Source organism: Leptopilina boulardi, unplaced genomic scaffold, assembly GCF_019393585.1.
Source record: "Leptopilina boulardi isolate dan_hultmark-lab unplaced genomic scaffold, ZJU_Lbou_2.1 LbouV2_248, whole genome shotgun sequence".
In the NCBI taxonomy this organism is placed as follows: Eukaryota; Metazoa; Arthropoda; class Insecta; order Hymenoptera; family Figitidae; genus Leptopilina; species Leptopilina boulardi.
This window is the reverse complement of record NW_026137805.1, coordinates 190,270-207,382: the sequence shown is the minus strand read 5'-3', so window position 1 is coordinate 207,382 and position 17,113 is coordinate 190,270. Positions and strand designations below refer to the sequence as shown.

The window sequence follows — 17,113 nt, the reverse complement described above, 5'->3', positions numbered from 1 at the left end:
AAATTTATAAAAAAATTAAGAATAAATAAATTGGAAATAAAAAAAAAAATTGGAAAAATTGTGTGATTCAAAGCATCATTGGAAAATGAATGTAAATTTTTTTTAAGTTACATAGAAATTTCCTGGGAGTATAACAATTCAGACAGATTCTTGTGAAAATTGTAAATTGTCATTAAATGCTCGACTAAATGAGTGCCAGCTCACATGCCATAAAATTTATTGACGCTAACTACCATCATCATATTATCATCATCATCTTCATCATCAGTCACCCTATTCCTACCAACACTTCGTCAGGAGAAAAATATTTCACTCATTGAAAAATACATTTAATCGTATTAAACGGTGTCTGTATTTCTCGATATTTAATTCCCTGCATTTCTATATATATATATATTGCTATATATATATATACGTATTTGTACGTATATATAGTGTTTTCCGGTACGCAGCATTATATTCTTGAATTAAATTTTTCTACTGTCAATTTACTGTTGTCTAATCCAAGGGCGCCGGAAAAGGAAACGAGCCGTGAAATAGTACAAAAAATTATTATTATTATTATTATTATTGTAATTTTTATTTTTATTAAAAAAAATTATAATTGTACTCAATTTATTACTCAAATTATTATTTACAAAAAATTTGACAAATAATTTAGATATGTTTATTTGTTTTAATTTTTTGAATTTGATGAAAAAAAAAAAATGTTAAACCAAAAAAATTTTTGGAAAATTTTTAAAAGCCGAAAATAATTTTGGTAATTTTTAAAATAAAAGAAGTTTTGGAAACTAATTTTGTGAATTAAAATAAATTTTAAAAAAACCTTAAAATAACGTTTTTTGGAGAAATTTTTTTTTTGCAAAAATCTAAATTTTCGAAAAATTTTTTCAAATTATATATGCAAAAAAAGGCTAATTAGAACTATTTCCCGATTCTCACGCATTCATTTCCGGTGCCCTTGTACTTAATAAACAAAGAGGCTATAGTCCTGTATATGATACTATTTCGTCGAAGATACAACAATAAAAAAAAAAAAAACTATTTTTTCTACATGGCGAACAATCGATGCCCTAATTTTTGTTTCCATTGTGCCATTTGTTATTCTTCAATAAATTTTGATAACAATCTTTAAAAATTTTTCATATACATAAGCTGGGAAAAAAAAAATTTCCTGTTATTTGTAAATAAATTTATTTTATGATAAAAAGTTTGTTAAGAAAAAAAATACCTTTTTTTTGCAAATACCAGAAAATAAATTTATAACAAAATAATTTCAAAAAAATTTTTTTTATAAATACTATTTTTAAATAACAAATTTAGAAAAATTACTCCATATTCTTTTTGTAAATACTATTTTTGGAGAACATTAAAAAAAAAAAAAAGAAAAGTTCAAAAAAATAAAATCTTAAATGCAGTGGAAATTGAGTAATTTTATCCCAGCATAAATATAGAATTAAAAATTATTAAACAATAATTAGATGTTGATTTTGCAAAAAGGAACAAACCCTTATTAATATCCTATATAATTGATATATTTGCTTTTTTTGACTATAGTTCTTTGTCGCCGTTGATTTCTAATTATAGGCTAATTCACTCTTTATTTTTGTTCTTATCTTTTTTACTTAAATTTTTATACAATCGAAAACTCAAAAAAAACAGTGTATTTTGAAAAAAAAAATTATTTAAATAATTCCTCGTCAAAAATAAAAAATAATTTACAATATTTTTTTTTTATACCAAATCGTTTCTGTTCGAGCTTCTTAAACAACGATAATTTTTTTTTTTACATTTAAATTCATATTTTTTTCATATATACGAATAATTCCTTTTTATTAATTCTATTTATACATATATATATGTATATAGACTAAAATTTTATATTTTTTAATAATATATAGATATATTAATACGAATCGCGCCAAAATATTTTCCCAGGCCACTTTATCGTCCCTTTGAGCAAATTATGAATTACGAATTAAATATTCTATTTATTTCTATTCTCGCTTATTTTCAAATTTTATTTTTCAAATTCCAAATTTTTTTTTAAACTAAATAGAAGGGATTAGATTTAAAAAAAAAAAAAAAAAAAAAAAGTGCATTAAAAATAAAAATTCAAGTGACAAGGAGGTGAAATTATTTTTTTTTTTCTAAAGCGAGAGTTTTTTTTAATAAATTAAAAACAAGGAGTGCTGTGCATTAAAAACAATTTTTCATATTTTTTCTCTCTCTTTCTTATTCCTTCTATGAGGTAGATCCATCGTCAAAAAACTTCGAAAAATTCAATATTATATTCTATCTCTCGCGAAGAGAGTATTTTTTTTTTTTTTTTAGATAAAAAAAAGTGATTTTAATATAATTCACTCCCTGCGATGAAAAAAAAAAAAAAAAAAAAAAATTCTCGAGATATTGAGAAATATTTATTTTTTTCTGTCACAGCAACATTTTTCCTAAAATAATTTATACATTAACGACGGTTTTTTTTTTTTTTTTTGGTTTGCAATTGATAATACTTTCACTGGCTATTGACGTTGTTTGAAAAATATTTTATGTATCACTTTTCTTTTTTGGCAGGATCGCAAACGCTCTCAACTCTCGAGAATTTCCCTTTATTATTTTTTTTTTATTTTCATAAAAATTTATTGTTTTGTTACGAAATCACTGGTTTGGTAAAAAAAAAAAATTACTAGTTCTTAATTTAAAAAAAAAAAATTCCCAGAATCATAAAATAACTAAAAAAAATCACTAGAATAAAATAACTATAATCTCCATTTTAATAGAGAATAATAAATAAAATAAAAATAAATTTCTGTATTTAAAAATCCCCCAGACTTAACATATAAAAAAAATTCATTAAATAACAAATTCCCTAGTTGTTTTAAAATTCTATAACAAAATTAGTTATAACAAAGTTACTAGCTTCAATAAAAAAAAAAGTTACTAGTTACAAGAAAATCACTAGTCATAACAAAAAGTCACCATAAAAAAAATAACTAGAACAATAAATTCCCTAGAAATTGGACAAGAAGTAACAAATAGGAACTTTCGATATAACAATTTTCCTGATATCGATTTTCCATATTTTTTTTTGCCCTAAATATATAACTAGAAAAAATATCAGTCGATTTGAAGGTTTCTGTTTATAAGGGAACGAAAAGTGGACTCGCATTAATTTTTTTTTATCGCTTGTCCCCTCTATAATTAGAACGCTCCCTTTTGTCTCAGATTCATTAAACATTTTTTTGTTTTTTGTTCACGCAATTTTTTCTCTTTCTCACACACACATACAAATTTTTACGCCAACACACACATACGCACACAATTTATGAGGTAATCCTAAAAACTCATAGATATGAGTACACTTGAACGCAGCGGGCTTTGTTTTATTAAATAACATCTCCGATTTTTTTTTTGTTTACTTTAACCTAAATTTTTAGACGCTAATTTTATTTTATTTCACATTTAATTCAACTTATTTTTATAGTCATTTTTTTTCATTTTATGTATCGTGTAACATTAGTTTCATTTTGCTTTTACAACTAGTAACACTTTACAAACGAGATCACATAAAAAATAAAGAATTGCAATCCTTTACTTTTTTTTTTTACTGTTATTTATTGACTCTTTTCGTGCGCGTAAACGTTTGATTTATTTTTTTTCACGATATTAGCGAACTCTTCAATATATATAGCCAAAAAACACAGCCCGATTGATTATTATTTCCATTTTTTTTCTGTCATTTCGATGGAAAAAATCATTCATTTTTTCGATTTTTTTTTTAAATTGTTGTATCATTTAATTCATTAAATGGAAATTATTTGATTAGTAGTAATTTTTTTTTCAAGTAATAATATTGAAAGAGTGCCTGGAGAAGTTTTTGTTTGGCATTTTTAAGGAGCCAGGTTGAGAACACTGTGCGAGGAGTGGGGATAGCGCGCACTGATTAGTTGACGCGCGCCTCCTCTACTTCTCGCTTTACCCCCACTACCGAACATATCGAGTGTTCTCAACTCCGTCGCCTACGAAACACAAGAATTAATTCATTTTTACTAATTTTAATTTAATAAACTTTACTAAACAATTTAATTAATTTATAATTAATTTCAAAATTAATTAAATAATTAATTGAATTATAAAATTTCAGAATTAAATTTATTTGTCAATTTAATATTCAAATGTAACGTCTTTTCTGAAACAACAATTTTCCCCTTATTCCGAACAACGATTTTAAAAACAACAATATGTTATAGAGAAAAGCAACAATATTAAATGTTATTTATTCTCGAACAACGATAGTATGATGATTTATTTAAAAGTGTTAAATTTTATTGTCTAAGGCAATAAAAAAATTTTTGATGAGAAAAATCCAGGTCTCATATTATTTGTTGTAAAAAATGTTTTCATTAACAAATATATTTTTTTTTGTCACCATTTCCATCGAGAGACCAAAAACTTTCTCATTTTTTTTTCAGAAGACATTTCCACTGACATTGCTAAAAGATAATTAACAAGAGTATCAAAATACATTTTTTAAATAAAAAATTCGTTTTTAATTTTTAAATCCACTGAATAAATTTAAGTTTAAAAAAAATCAGTAGTGTAAAACAGTGGAAATGTCGACTTATAATTTCACGTAAAACGCCAATACTCTTTTTTTCCGATTTATTTGCATTTTAATTAATTAAATTTTGTAAAATAAAAATTTCTAAATTTAATTAATTGAAATAAAAAGAAACTTTAAATTTTTCGCTTACGTTGAGAACACTCGGCACGAGTGGTGGGGGATAGTCGAGGAATGTGCGCGCGCGCACTGTCTCCGCCTCCACGCTATCCCCACTTCACAGCGCAAGCAGTGATTCTCAACTCCGGCGCCCATAAAACAGGAGAAATTTCGTCAAAAAAATTTCAAACTAAAAAAATCGAAATAACAAAAATTCAATAGTAAGAAGAAGTAAAAGACGAATTACGTGAAACCTCGATTTTTCAAAAGTATTCTATACAGTTTGAACTATAAAGCCTAAAAGTACACATGTCTAAAATATACTCAGCTTCTTTAAATCGCGTTTTCCTTACTTACATCAATAAAAATCTACTTTTTTTTGAATTATTATTAATTTATCTATGGAGCGACATCTGGACAAATGGCAAAAATTTATTTTTCATCGCTAATATATATATATTTTTTTTCTCTTTTAATATTTAACTAAATTCTTTCACCGAATCATTCACACAATTTTTTTTTTTAAGGGAAAGGAAATTTTATTAAATCACACACGACACGCTTATTTATACACAAAACCTTATTTCTTTTTCCTAACAAATTTCACCCCCTCATGAAAAATAATTATCTTAATGATAAACTTTCAAGAATAATTTCTTTTTCATCAAGGATATTTGTCAAAAAGAAAATAATAATGAACTTTTAACGTTCAAAAAAGATGGACACAGTCTCGGGTTTGCGATTTATAGAAAACATAATCTTTTTCAACATTAACAATCATTGGCCTTTTCTTTCCGTTTTTTTTGCGAGAAAGATAAAACGAACTAGTTCACTTTTTTTTGGCGAAAGAGGATAAAAGTCACGATCCTCATTCTTAGGCTTTAATTTTGTAATATATATATTTATTATATAGGAAAACGTTATATTATTTAGCTGAAATTTCTCACGTGAGAAACTTATTTTTTTTTCAAGCAACTTTGGTATTTTCGAGAGAAGCGAACTTTTTTTTTTTTTTTATCTCATTTATTGATGATTTTCCATAATTGGATTTCGTCATCCAAAGTTGCTGATTTTTTATTTCGTATCTAATGTTTCGTCGTCGTCGTCACGTTTCCCGATGATAAATTCTCGATTGGCTTATTTTCAGGAGGATTCATCGGAATAAAAAGAATTATCGGGTCAAACCTGTTGGGATGTGATGAGATCCGTTTTGCTCGAATTCTTTAAAATCGATGGGCCCGGTAATTTTTGTGATGATCCCATTGAACTTGCCGGTTGTACTGTCATTGGTTGTCCATTCACCAAAACAATTGTATCGCGTACCGATTCGTATCCCAATGGTCCTCCAACTATTTAAATTCAGAGAATTATCTTTAATCACAGAAATGAGCGCACCAACTTGACCTCACGAATTTTGATTAAACATAAAAAAATACCATTTCTCATGCTATTACTAATTTAGTCTTGGAGTATAAAAACCCACTACGCAGTAGTTTTGGAAAAAAATATAAATTTCTCCAAAAAATATTGCTTAGTGGGTTTTTGTACTCTAGGAGTAAATTGGTAATAGCATAAGAAATGGTATTTTTTGATATTTGAGCAAAATTGGTGAGGTCAAGTTGGTGCGGTACTTTTCCAGGAAGATTTAGAATGGGAATAGGAGTCGAAATCACCGAAACATGCCCAGCTTTTTGAAGCCTTTGAAGAAGACCCAAAATCGCAGGAAATAAAGAAATTACCTGGAGATTGAGAATAAGTGAGTGTTCTTGAAGGTGTCAAATGATTCCGAGATGCTGGACCCCAGTCCAATGTTGGCTGAAGAAGCATTCGAGCTCGGCACCAAACACTTTCATCAATTCCCTTTCGTCCAACTCTTTGAGAACCTCCGGCATTCAAATAATCATCATCGTAATCATCGTCATCGTCGTAGGTTGGTTTTCGACGTCGTTTCCTCAACTGGATCTAAACCGCAAAAAAAGAATAGTATAACCAAAAATTGTTTATACAATTATCAAAAGATTAGAGGCCATTACTTACTAAAGCCATTCCAACGATGACGAGAACTGGTAACATTCCAATTACCCATCCAACAGCATCAGCCCATCTTGGATACACATAGGTACCATACTTAAGTGGTTCGTATTCCACCCAATTGAAAAAGAGAATAAAGAAAAGTGCCGCTGGTGTCACAACTTTCCACATCCACGTCCAAAAGAATCGCCAAAGTCTACAACGTACTCCAATCATTTGTTGAACATCGTCCAAAAAACGATCGGCACCATAAATCCAAGCAACCAAAATACATTCGGTGATTGCTATCAAAAGAACTGACCAATTTGCCGCATATTTATCCATTAGTTGTAGCCAATACATTCCAGCCTATTAAACAAAATTCATGAATTAAGAACTACCTAAAGAAGTTATCTAAATAAAATACATTACATTAGTTGTGAAGATAACACCACCAGCGTAGCCAAGTACCGCTGCTCCCAAAACAACCCAAAATTTATAATTCCTCAATGATGGAATACCATCGAGTATTGCCGTTGTCACTGTTTCCATTAGTGCAAATTGTGAATCAAGTCCCAATGTTAGGAGCATTACGAAAAATAATAATGACCAAACAGGTGCAACTGGTAACCTCGCAACAACCTTTAAACAAAAAAAAAATTTTCAACCACTACCTGGTATTGCTCCTATTTTTTTTTGCAAAAGTCCAAATTACCTCTGGATATACAATAAAGGCCAATCCGGCTCCCTGATCAACGACTGATGCAACAGGCACATTAAGCTCGTGTGCCAGAAAGCCAATCACTGAAAAGATGACTAATCCGGCAAAAAATGATGTTCCAATGTTACTCACGGCAACAATTAACGAGTCCTTGTAGCAATTGTTGGAGAATTTATTGTACGAACTCAAAGTGATGAGACCTCCCCATGCTGGACTCAAGGCAAAGAAAATTTGTACCGCTGCGTCGCCCCATACTTTTGCCGATGATAATCGCTTCCAATCGGGCGTCAAGTAGAATAGAATACCTTCGTCAGCGCCAGGAAGCAATATTCCCCGAATGAATAACGCGATCTGAAAATTTTTATTGATATAATTTTGATTACGGTGATTTTGATTTATTTTCGATGCAGTTGTAATGTACATATATTTTGTAAGTGGAAGATAATTCTTTCTTGTAATTCACTTTCGGTGGAGTTCTAGTTCGACCATAATGGAGTCATCAAGACTGTATTAGCAATAAATTGTTCCTGTTTCTTGGTTAGCCTTCTAAGAACCTTAATCCCTAGCTTAAATATCATTCGGAGACTTGGGGTTCTAACTCTAGGCTTTGATCTCCGAATAGAGCAAAAGGTTTACAAAACGATAATATTCATTGGTCTTCTGTTCAAGATGCAGAGCTTAACATTAACTTCTACTTTTTCTGGGTTCGCTTTCTAAAAACCTAAATCCTAAATATCAATCGGAGACTTGGTTTTCTAACTCTACCCTTTGATCTCCGAATAGAGAAAAAGGGTTACAACACGATTTGGGTCTTACCAATGATTCAATGGAAAATTCACGGTACCCCAAGAAAAGATTTGTTGAGATTAAGGTAAATGTCCCAATTTCCAGTCACTTTAAGATTGGTACGACCCAAAATCTGATCACCGTGTTAATACAATTAAATGGTAGGTTTTTGGGTCGTATCAATCTTTCAATGGGGAATTTTCGGTACCCCAAAAAAAAGGTTTGTTGAGATTAAGGCAAATGTCCCAGTTTCTGGTTACCTTAAGATTGGTAAGACCCAAAATCTGACCACTGTGTTAATACAATTAAGCGGTCATTTTTTGGGTCTTACCAATCTTTTAATGGAAAATTCTCGGTATCCCAGAAAAGGTTTGTTAAGATTAAGGTAAATGTTTCTCTCTATCTGAAAATTGGTATGACCCAAAAGCTGACTACCGTGTTAATACAATAGAGTGGCCAATTTTTGGGTCTTACCAATTAAGTTTTGGTACCCCAAGGAAATGTTTGTTGAGATTAAGCTAAATATCCCAATTTCTGGCCGGTTTAAGATTGGTACGTCACAAAATATGACCACTATGATAATACAATGCAGTGACTTTAGTTCTTGGGTCGTACCAATCTTTCAATGCAAAACTTTTCAGTACCGCAAGAAAAGGTTTGTTGAAATTAAATTAAATGTTCCAGTTTCTGGTTACCTTAAGATTGGTAAGACCCAAAATCTGACCATTGTGTTAATACAATTAAGCGGTCAATTTTTGGAGTCTTACCAATCTTTCGATGGAAAATTTTCGGTACCCCAGATGTTGAGATTATGGTAAATGTTTCTGGGTGCTTTAAGATTGGTAAGACCCAAAAGCTTACCACCGTGTTAATACAATTAAGTGGTCAATTTTTGGGTCTTACCAATCTTTCAATGAAAAATTCTCGATACCGCAAAAATTTTTGTTGAGATTAAAATAAATATCCCAGTTTTAAGTCACTTTAAGATTGATACGACCCAAAAGCTTACCACCGTGTTAATACAATTAAGTGGTCAATTTTTTGGTCTTACCAATCTTTCAATGGAAAATTCTCGGAACCGCAAAAATTTTTGTTGAGATTAAGGTAAATGTTTCTCTCTACCTGAAGATTGGTATGACCCAAAAGCTGACCACCGTGTTAATACAATAAAGTGGCCAATTTTTGGGTCTTACCAATTAAGTTTTGGTACCCCACGAAAATGTTTGTTGAGATTAAGTTAAATGTTCCAATTTCTGGCCAGTTTAAGATTGGTAAGACCCAAAATCTGACCACTCTGTTAATACAATTAAGTGACGAGTTTTTGGGTCTCGTGGCTAAATTTTGGGTCTTACCAATCTTAAGCTTGCTGGAAACTGTGACAATTACCTTAATAAACCTATCAACCAAGGATTGGGAAAATAAATTTAATTGTGTGTCAAAATTAAGGACCACAACTTTTCTAAAAAAAATTCGGATGCACCTTGTACCTGTTGTTGTTTGAGGAATCTAATTAGGCTAGAACCTATTTTTCAAAAATAAATGTAATAATCTTCCTACAGTTGTTAGCTGATTTTGTCATCAAATCTTAATAAATTGCAAAAAAAGAAAAAAAATTTGAACTCACCAGCACTACGTAGGGAAAGAGAGCAGTGAAGTATACAACTTTTCCTGAACTCTGAACTCCTTTACTAAGGCAGAGAAAGACGATAATCCAGGCTAATAAAAGGCAGGCTGCCATTTTTGGATTCACGGATCCCGTTTCCTCAATTCCTCGGCTCATGCCCAGGACGTGATTACTGTACAAAAAAAAAGAAAATTTTTAATTCATCTTTTTCCAATTTAAATCAAAAATTTGGATTTTGATTTTAATTTAGCAATTATTACTTGAAATATTCCTCGGCAGGTGGTTTTCTAATGAAGGCGGTGATATTCTCAATTGTGAGATTCAAAACAGCGAGTTGAGTCGAATTTAGGCATTCGTTCTTATAATATGACAAATTCTGTTCTAGGCATGCGTCAGATACTTCTGGAGTAACACAATCGTCTGTACTCCATGCTGGGTCACATTTGCTCCAAGGCAATTCACCCCCTCCTGTAAAATAGAAAAAATCGAAACGAAACGTTTTGTAATACATTTTATAAATTTTATTTTAAAAAAAAATTTTTTAATTTAAAATAAAAAAATTTTCAGTCATTGCATATCGAAACAAGAAGTTAGTTTGGCAAAAAAAAAAAATGCAAACTCTAAAAGCGAGGGAATTATAAAATCGAGTAGCAAGAAGGATCGTCGTCAGGGACTTTTTTCTCTCTTAAAAGCTTTTTAATCTTCCTAGACAAAAGGGGTGCACCCTTGAGTGGAAATAATGAATATTGCAGACAATAGAAGTGTGTCTTCCTTTAGATATCTTATCCACTTATCTGCTCAAAAGTAATAGGTTTTAAAGAGGGAAAATTTTGTAACAAGTATTTTAATTTTTTTTTTCTATATCAATTTTTGGAAACAAAATTTTTTTTTTTTTTTCTTACCGGCTACTGAGGCGAACATGTAGTAGAGGGTCCAAGCGATGATTAGATTATAATACAGCATCACTATTGAACTTACTAGGACCATTCCATATCCAACACCACGAAGTAATGGACAAAATCGTTTATAAGCTGCCACTGGACCCAGACTTGCATATTGACCTGAATTTTATATTCAAGAAAAAGATTTCTTTATTTAAAGGAAAATTTTTTATTTTCTTTTAAAGATTAAATTACAGAAAATGATTTTAAATGATTATAATGTCTATAGTGAATGTTTTATTTTTATATTTGAATATGATATATAAGATTTGATCTTTAATATTTTTCCTCGTGAGAGAATTTAATTTCAGCGATGCTGTATATATGTATATAGTGTAGATGTCATATTGTGGAGCAACGTTTTGGAACGTGAAACATCGATTAAGTTTCGTAACGGATGTCCGGTTGGATAGGCTCAACTACTACTGTGTCTCAAGGTGGCGCGTCGAGATTTAAATCAATTTTTCCTCCATAAGATTAGTCTCGAAATCAGGTCAAAATAATATTTTTCCTGATTCGTCGAACAATTTCCCATGTTATGTATTAAATGTAAAATTTTACTAAATATTAAAAGAAAAATAGAAAAAACCATTTTTTTTGGAATTATATTTAAAAATGATTTTGAAATATTTCAAAATTATGCTTTGTTACTCCAAAGTTATATTTTGGTATTTTAAAATTATATTTTGTTACTCTTAAACTATATTGCGTTACTCCAAAATTATTTTTTGTTCCTTACAAATTATGTTGGGTTACTACAAAATTATATTTTGTTACTCCAAAACTAGACTTTTCTGTATCAAAATTATTTTGTGTTACTCCAAAAGTATGTTTTGTTACTACAAAATTATGTTATGTTACTCCTAAACTATGTTGCCTTACTCCAAAAATATATTTGTTACTTCAAAATTATGTTTTGATACTAAAAAATTATGTTGGATTCTACAAAATTATGCTTTGTTGCTCCAAATCTATCGTTTTCTAATTAAAAATTATGTTGCGTTACTCCAAAATTATGTTGCGTCACTCCAAGAATATGTTTTGTTATTTCAAATTATGTTGTGATACTGCAAAATTATGTTTTTCTATTTCAAAATTATGTAGTGTTACTACAAAATATTTGTTTTACTACAAAATTATATTTTTGCACTCCTAAGCTTTGTTGCATTACTCTAAAATTATGTTGTGTTACTACAAGGTTATGTTTTGTTGCGTTTCTCCAAAATTATGTTGTGTAACTCCAAAATGATGTTTTGTTACTCCAAAATTATGATGTGTTAATACAAAATTATATTTTGTTACTCCAAAAGTAGACTTTTCTGCATCAAAATTTTTTTGTGTTACTCCAAAATTATGTTTTGTTACTACAAAATTATGTTATGTTACTCCTAAACTATGTTGCCTTACTCCAAAAATATATTTGTTACTGCAAAATTATGTTTTGATACTAAAAAATTATGTTGGATTCTACAAAATTATGCTTTGTTGCTCCAAATCTATCGTTTTCTAATTAAAAATTATGATGCGTTACTCCATAATTATGTTGTGTTACTCCTAAACTATGTTGCGTCATTCCAAGAATATGTTTTGTTGCGTTACTCCAAAATTATGTTGAGTTACTCGAAAATTATGTTATGTTACTCCAAAATTATGTTATGTTACTCCAAAAGTATGTCGTGTTACTACAAAATTATGTTGTTTTACTCCTAAAATATGTTGCGTCACTCCAAGAATATGTTTTGTTACTTCAAAATTATGTTGTGTTACTACAAGGTTATGTTTTGTTGCGTTACTCCAAAATTATGTTGAGTTACTCCAAAATGATGTTTTGTTACTTCAAAATTATGTTGTGTTACTACAAGGTTATGTTTTGTTGCGTTACTCCAAAATTATGTTGAGTTACTCCAAAATGATGTTTTGTTACTCCAAAATTATGTCGTGTTACTACAAAATTATGTTGTGTTACTCCTAAACTATGTTGCGTCACTCTAAGATTATGTTTTGTTACTTCAAAATTATGTTTTGATACTATAAAATTATGTTGGATTCTACAAAATTATGCTTTGTTGCTCCAAATCTATCGTTTTCTAATTAAAAATTATGTTGCGTTACTCCAAAATTATGTTGTGTTACTCCAAAAATATGTTTTGTTGCTCCAGAACTTTGTTTTTCTATTTAAAAATTATGTTGAGTCACTCCAAATTTATGTTTTGTTACTCTAAAACTCTATTTCAAAATTATGTTGTGTCACTCAAAAATTATGTTGTGTTACTCCAAAAGTATGTCGTGTTACTACAAAATTATGTTGTGTTACTCCTAAACTATGTTGCGTCACTCCAAGAATATGTTCTGTTACTTCAAAATTATGTTGTGATACTGCAAAATTATGTAGTGTTACTACAAAATATTTGTTTTACTACAAAATTATATTTTGTTACTCCTAAGCTATGTTGCATTACTCTAAAATTATGTTATGTTACTACAAGGTTATGTTTTGTTGCGTTACTCCAAAATTATGTTGTTACTCCAAAATGATGTTTTGTTATTCCAAAATTATGTTGTGTTACTAAAAAATTATGTTTTGTTACTCCTAAACGAAGTTGCGTTACTTCAAAGTTATGTTTTGTTGCTCCAAACCATGATTTTGTATTTCAAAATTACGTTGTGTTACTCCAAAATAATGTTTTGTTATTTGAAAACAATTTTTTTTCAAAACTATTTTTTGAATTTAAACAATTACCGTTTATTTTTAACGGAAACAAAGAAAAAACACGTTTCAAATGAATTTCTAACTGATAGGTATAAAAATTAGTAACTTGCTAATGAAGAAGAATGAATATGCTAAAAGATTTAATTATAAAGCATGCTTCTAGATTTAGATTCTCTGTATCAAATAAACGACTATGAAAAATAATTATCTCCATTTCGGTTTGTAAGGAAAATTTAAAAATGGGGTACGATTTTGTTATTTCACTTTGCATTTCACTTTCACTTTAAATTTCACTTTCACATTCACTTAAACGTTCTTTTTCACTTTTGTCTTGATTTTCACTAGATATTCTTCATCGAAAATATTGAAAACAAAGAAATAAATGGAGATGAAAATAAAAAAGAAGAAAGTGAAAATGAAAATGTGTTTTTTTTTCACCTAAAGAGAGTTCCATGAACATCAGTGGCAGGCCAGCGATGATTAGCATTATTGTGAACGGAATGAGAAATGCTCCACCTCCGTTTGAATAACAGAGATATGGAAATCGCCAAACATTGCCAAGTCCAACACTATAGCCAAGAAGAGACAGAAGAAAGTCAAATTTCCCAGTCCATGTTCCACGTTCCGGATGATCGTCATCGCCACCCTGAAGAGGTGCTTGACTATTTGCCACTGAATACTTGTCCTCATTCTAAAACACGTGTTTCAAAAAAAAAAAAAAAGAATTCCTCTTTTTACAATCTTCTACATTTACAAAAAAATAATTTTCCTTTCTTTCTAAATATTTCTATTTATACAAAATTATTACAATTTTGTAATAGAATTATATTAGCATTTCCATTACTTTTTCCTCTATTTTATTAGCAGCACTATTCGTCAAATTGATAAGAAATAATAATAATAAAAAAAATGTTTTAATGCAATATAATAAAGATTAGAGATATTGGATTTTTTACAATGCGGTGGCAGCGGTGGGATCAATAATTTGCAGACTGTTCATAAAACCAAAAGGCAATTAATCAAATATTCTAATTTGAATAAAACTGCAGTGTAATTTAATATAAACCGCAACATTTGTCATAATTTTTTTTTTTTTATTTAAATTTAATTTTCTTTTATTCTTAGAAATTTTTACCTGGAACAGCGAAACGTTTCACTGTAGTAGCAGAAGTTTAACTTGTTTTAGTTAAATATTTCGATATTCTAGTGAAATCTTTCGCTGTTTCAGGTAAATTTTTCTTTTAAATTTTAAAAATTGTTATAAATTCGAATGTAAAAAGAAAAATATTATTGGAAGATTAAAAAAAAAAATGAACTTACGTCCCATGTGTCAATATAGGAACGAATTCTAGGTGATGAGTCTTCCATTTCTCTCTTATTTTTTTTGAGGCGACACCTCCTTTATTGGCGAACAACCACCTTCCACAATCAATGATCTCTTCTTCTTTTCATGATGATTGATATTTTTTTTAATTTCCACAAAAATATTGTACTAAATTTCATAATTATTATTGACAATAATGCAATTAGTAATTTTTTTTAAATTCAAAATCACTCGATGGAATATCATCAAATTTCTTCCTCGTGATTTCATTTCTCCCTTTTTTGCGTCGTCGTCGTCGTCGTCGTTGTTGTTGTTGTCGTTAATCGACGAGATTTTGAATATTTCGTCGTTATTTTTTTTTTTACTTTTTGTGCGCCCAATAATACTTTAACTATAAATAAAAAATTTATAAATATTAAAAAAACAATTTATTGTCTAATTGAAAAATTGATTTTTTTTGAATTAGCATTTTTTTTATGAAGATAACACAAGGAAAGAGAGAAACGAAAGTGATTTATATATATATATATATATGTGTCTCTCTCTCGCTCTGTTATATAATGGATATTGATTCAGTAACTGCGAGTGCGGAACGTTCAACAAAAAAAAAAAAAAAAGTTACTTGTATAATTTAATTTTTCAAAATCTTAAACTGAGAACTTCATCTCTTGGAAAAGAAAAAGGAAATTAAAATTTCTTTTTTAGAGGTAGAAGAATGTTTTTTGAGATTAAGGAAAACCACTTGATCTAATTCCTCCCCTTTTTCTTTAGATTTACTTGGAAATTTTTAATTTCAAGGTCAGAATTTTAAGTAACTAAAAAAATCATCACTTGGAAAAATAAAATTCCACCCATGTCCTTCACCTCTTAATATCCTTGAACTCTTTTTTTTTCTTTTTTACTCTCCTTTTCTCCTTCTCTCAAAATCAAATTCCAAAAATTCACAATTATTTAAAAAAAAGTAAAATTTTTTCACATTTTTATATCCTTATCATCGGCGCAGCTGTACGCGATCAGCTGTCGTTTTCAAGGTCTCCTCTCTCTCTCTATCTCTCTCTTTAAGCCACCGAAGTGGAGAACCAAAAAAACAGAAAATCACATCACAAATGTTTAAAAATTTGAAAAAAAAATTTTTTTCTTCACAAATCACACTTGAAAATATTAATCACGATTGGGAGAAATTGAGATTAAATGAATTTCCTTATTAGGAAAGAATGAAATTGGTAATTAGTAAAAGGTAATTTTTTAACAAAAGGAAAGTGAATGGGGTAAAAGTGTACACTTTTGATGAAAATAGGGGGGGTTAAAAACTAACCGGTGTAAAAGCGGCAAAACGAGAGGACAAACGGAGGGACGGACGACTACTTTTTTTTTTTTTTTTTCTTTTTTGATGAAAGCGACCCGCGCCCGGCCAGCCAGCCAGCCTGCTTATGGGAGCTTTCGCCTTGCCAACCAGAGCACCCCTTGTGGTGCCTCAAACTAGACGCTTCAATCGATATTACTGCTCCTGCGAAACCTTGCACTCTCCTCCTCCGTCACTTACTCTCATTCTCTCTCAGTTTCTCTCTCTCTCTCTTTTTCTGAACCTCTCTTGCCTCTCGTGTCTCCTCATTCACCTCCCTTTGGAAAGGAGGGAGCCCTCCTCCCCCTCTCAAACCCTAGGACACAGTTCTGAAAATCATTTCACACTTCTTCTTCCGGTTACATTTCTTCTTTTTGAACGAGTACTTCCTATGTACATCCTACTCATCTACCCACGCATTATGGTAATTTTAGATTGAAGAAAGTTTTAGAAATAGGGTCAAAGTAGATTCTAGATGAAGGTCGATGAAGGTTCAAAAAACATTTAAAGTAGGATTTAAACTATTTTTGAACCTTCATTGACCCTACTTTGAACCTACTTTAACCATACGTGAAAACTATGCTACTTTAAGTTCTACTTGTATACAATTTAAACTTAGATTGTGACCACTTTGAACCTATTAAAACTTAAACCATACTTTGAACTTATTTTGATCCTAAATTACACCTACATTGACACTGGAGTATACTTACTTTAATCCAACCTTGGATCTATTTTTCAAACTATATTGAACCTATTTTGACACCACATTAAACATAGTTCAACCCCACCGTGGATCAACTTTCAACCTATATTGAACCTACTTTAATGCTATATTGAACCAACTTTAATCCTATATTGAACCTACTTTAATCCTACATTGAACATACTTTAATCCTATACTGAACCTACTTTAATCCTACATTGAACATACT

At 29.8% G+C, this 17,113-nt stretch overlaps 1 protein-coding gene across 1 annotated transcript; it reads right to left on the bottom strand.

Moving 5' to 3' along the window:
- Window positions 1-2,087: 2,087 nt before the first annotated feature.
- On the bottom strand, window positions 2,088-16,349 carry LOC127280464 (sodium- and chloride-dependent glycine transporter 1-like). The gene is made up of 11 exons (XM_051303458.1): window positions 16,152-16,349; window positions 14,833-15,227; window positions 13,951-14,203; window positions 10,764-10,922; window positions 10,122-10,329; window positions 9,862-10,033; window positions 7,446-7,802; window positions 7,163-7,372; window positions 6,758-7,099; window positions 6,460-6,682; window positions 2,088-6,069 (listed from the first exon to the last, which is right to left on the bottom strand). Exons 2-11 carry the CDS (start codon window positions 14,878-14,880, stop codon window positions 5,900-5,902), a joined length of 2,142 nt encoding a protein of 713 aa, XP_051159415.1. The 5' UTR covers window positions 14,881-15,227; window positions 16,152-16,349; the 3' UTR covers window positions 2,088-5,899.
- Window positions 16,350-17,113: the final 764 nt, after the last annotated feature.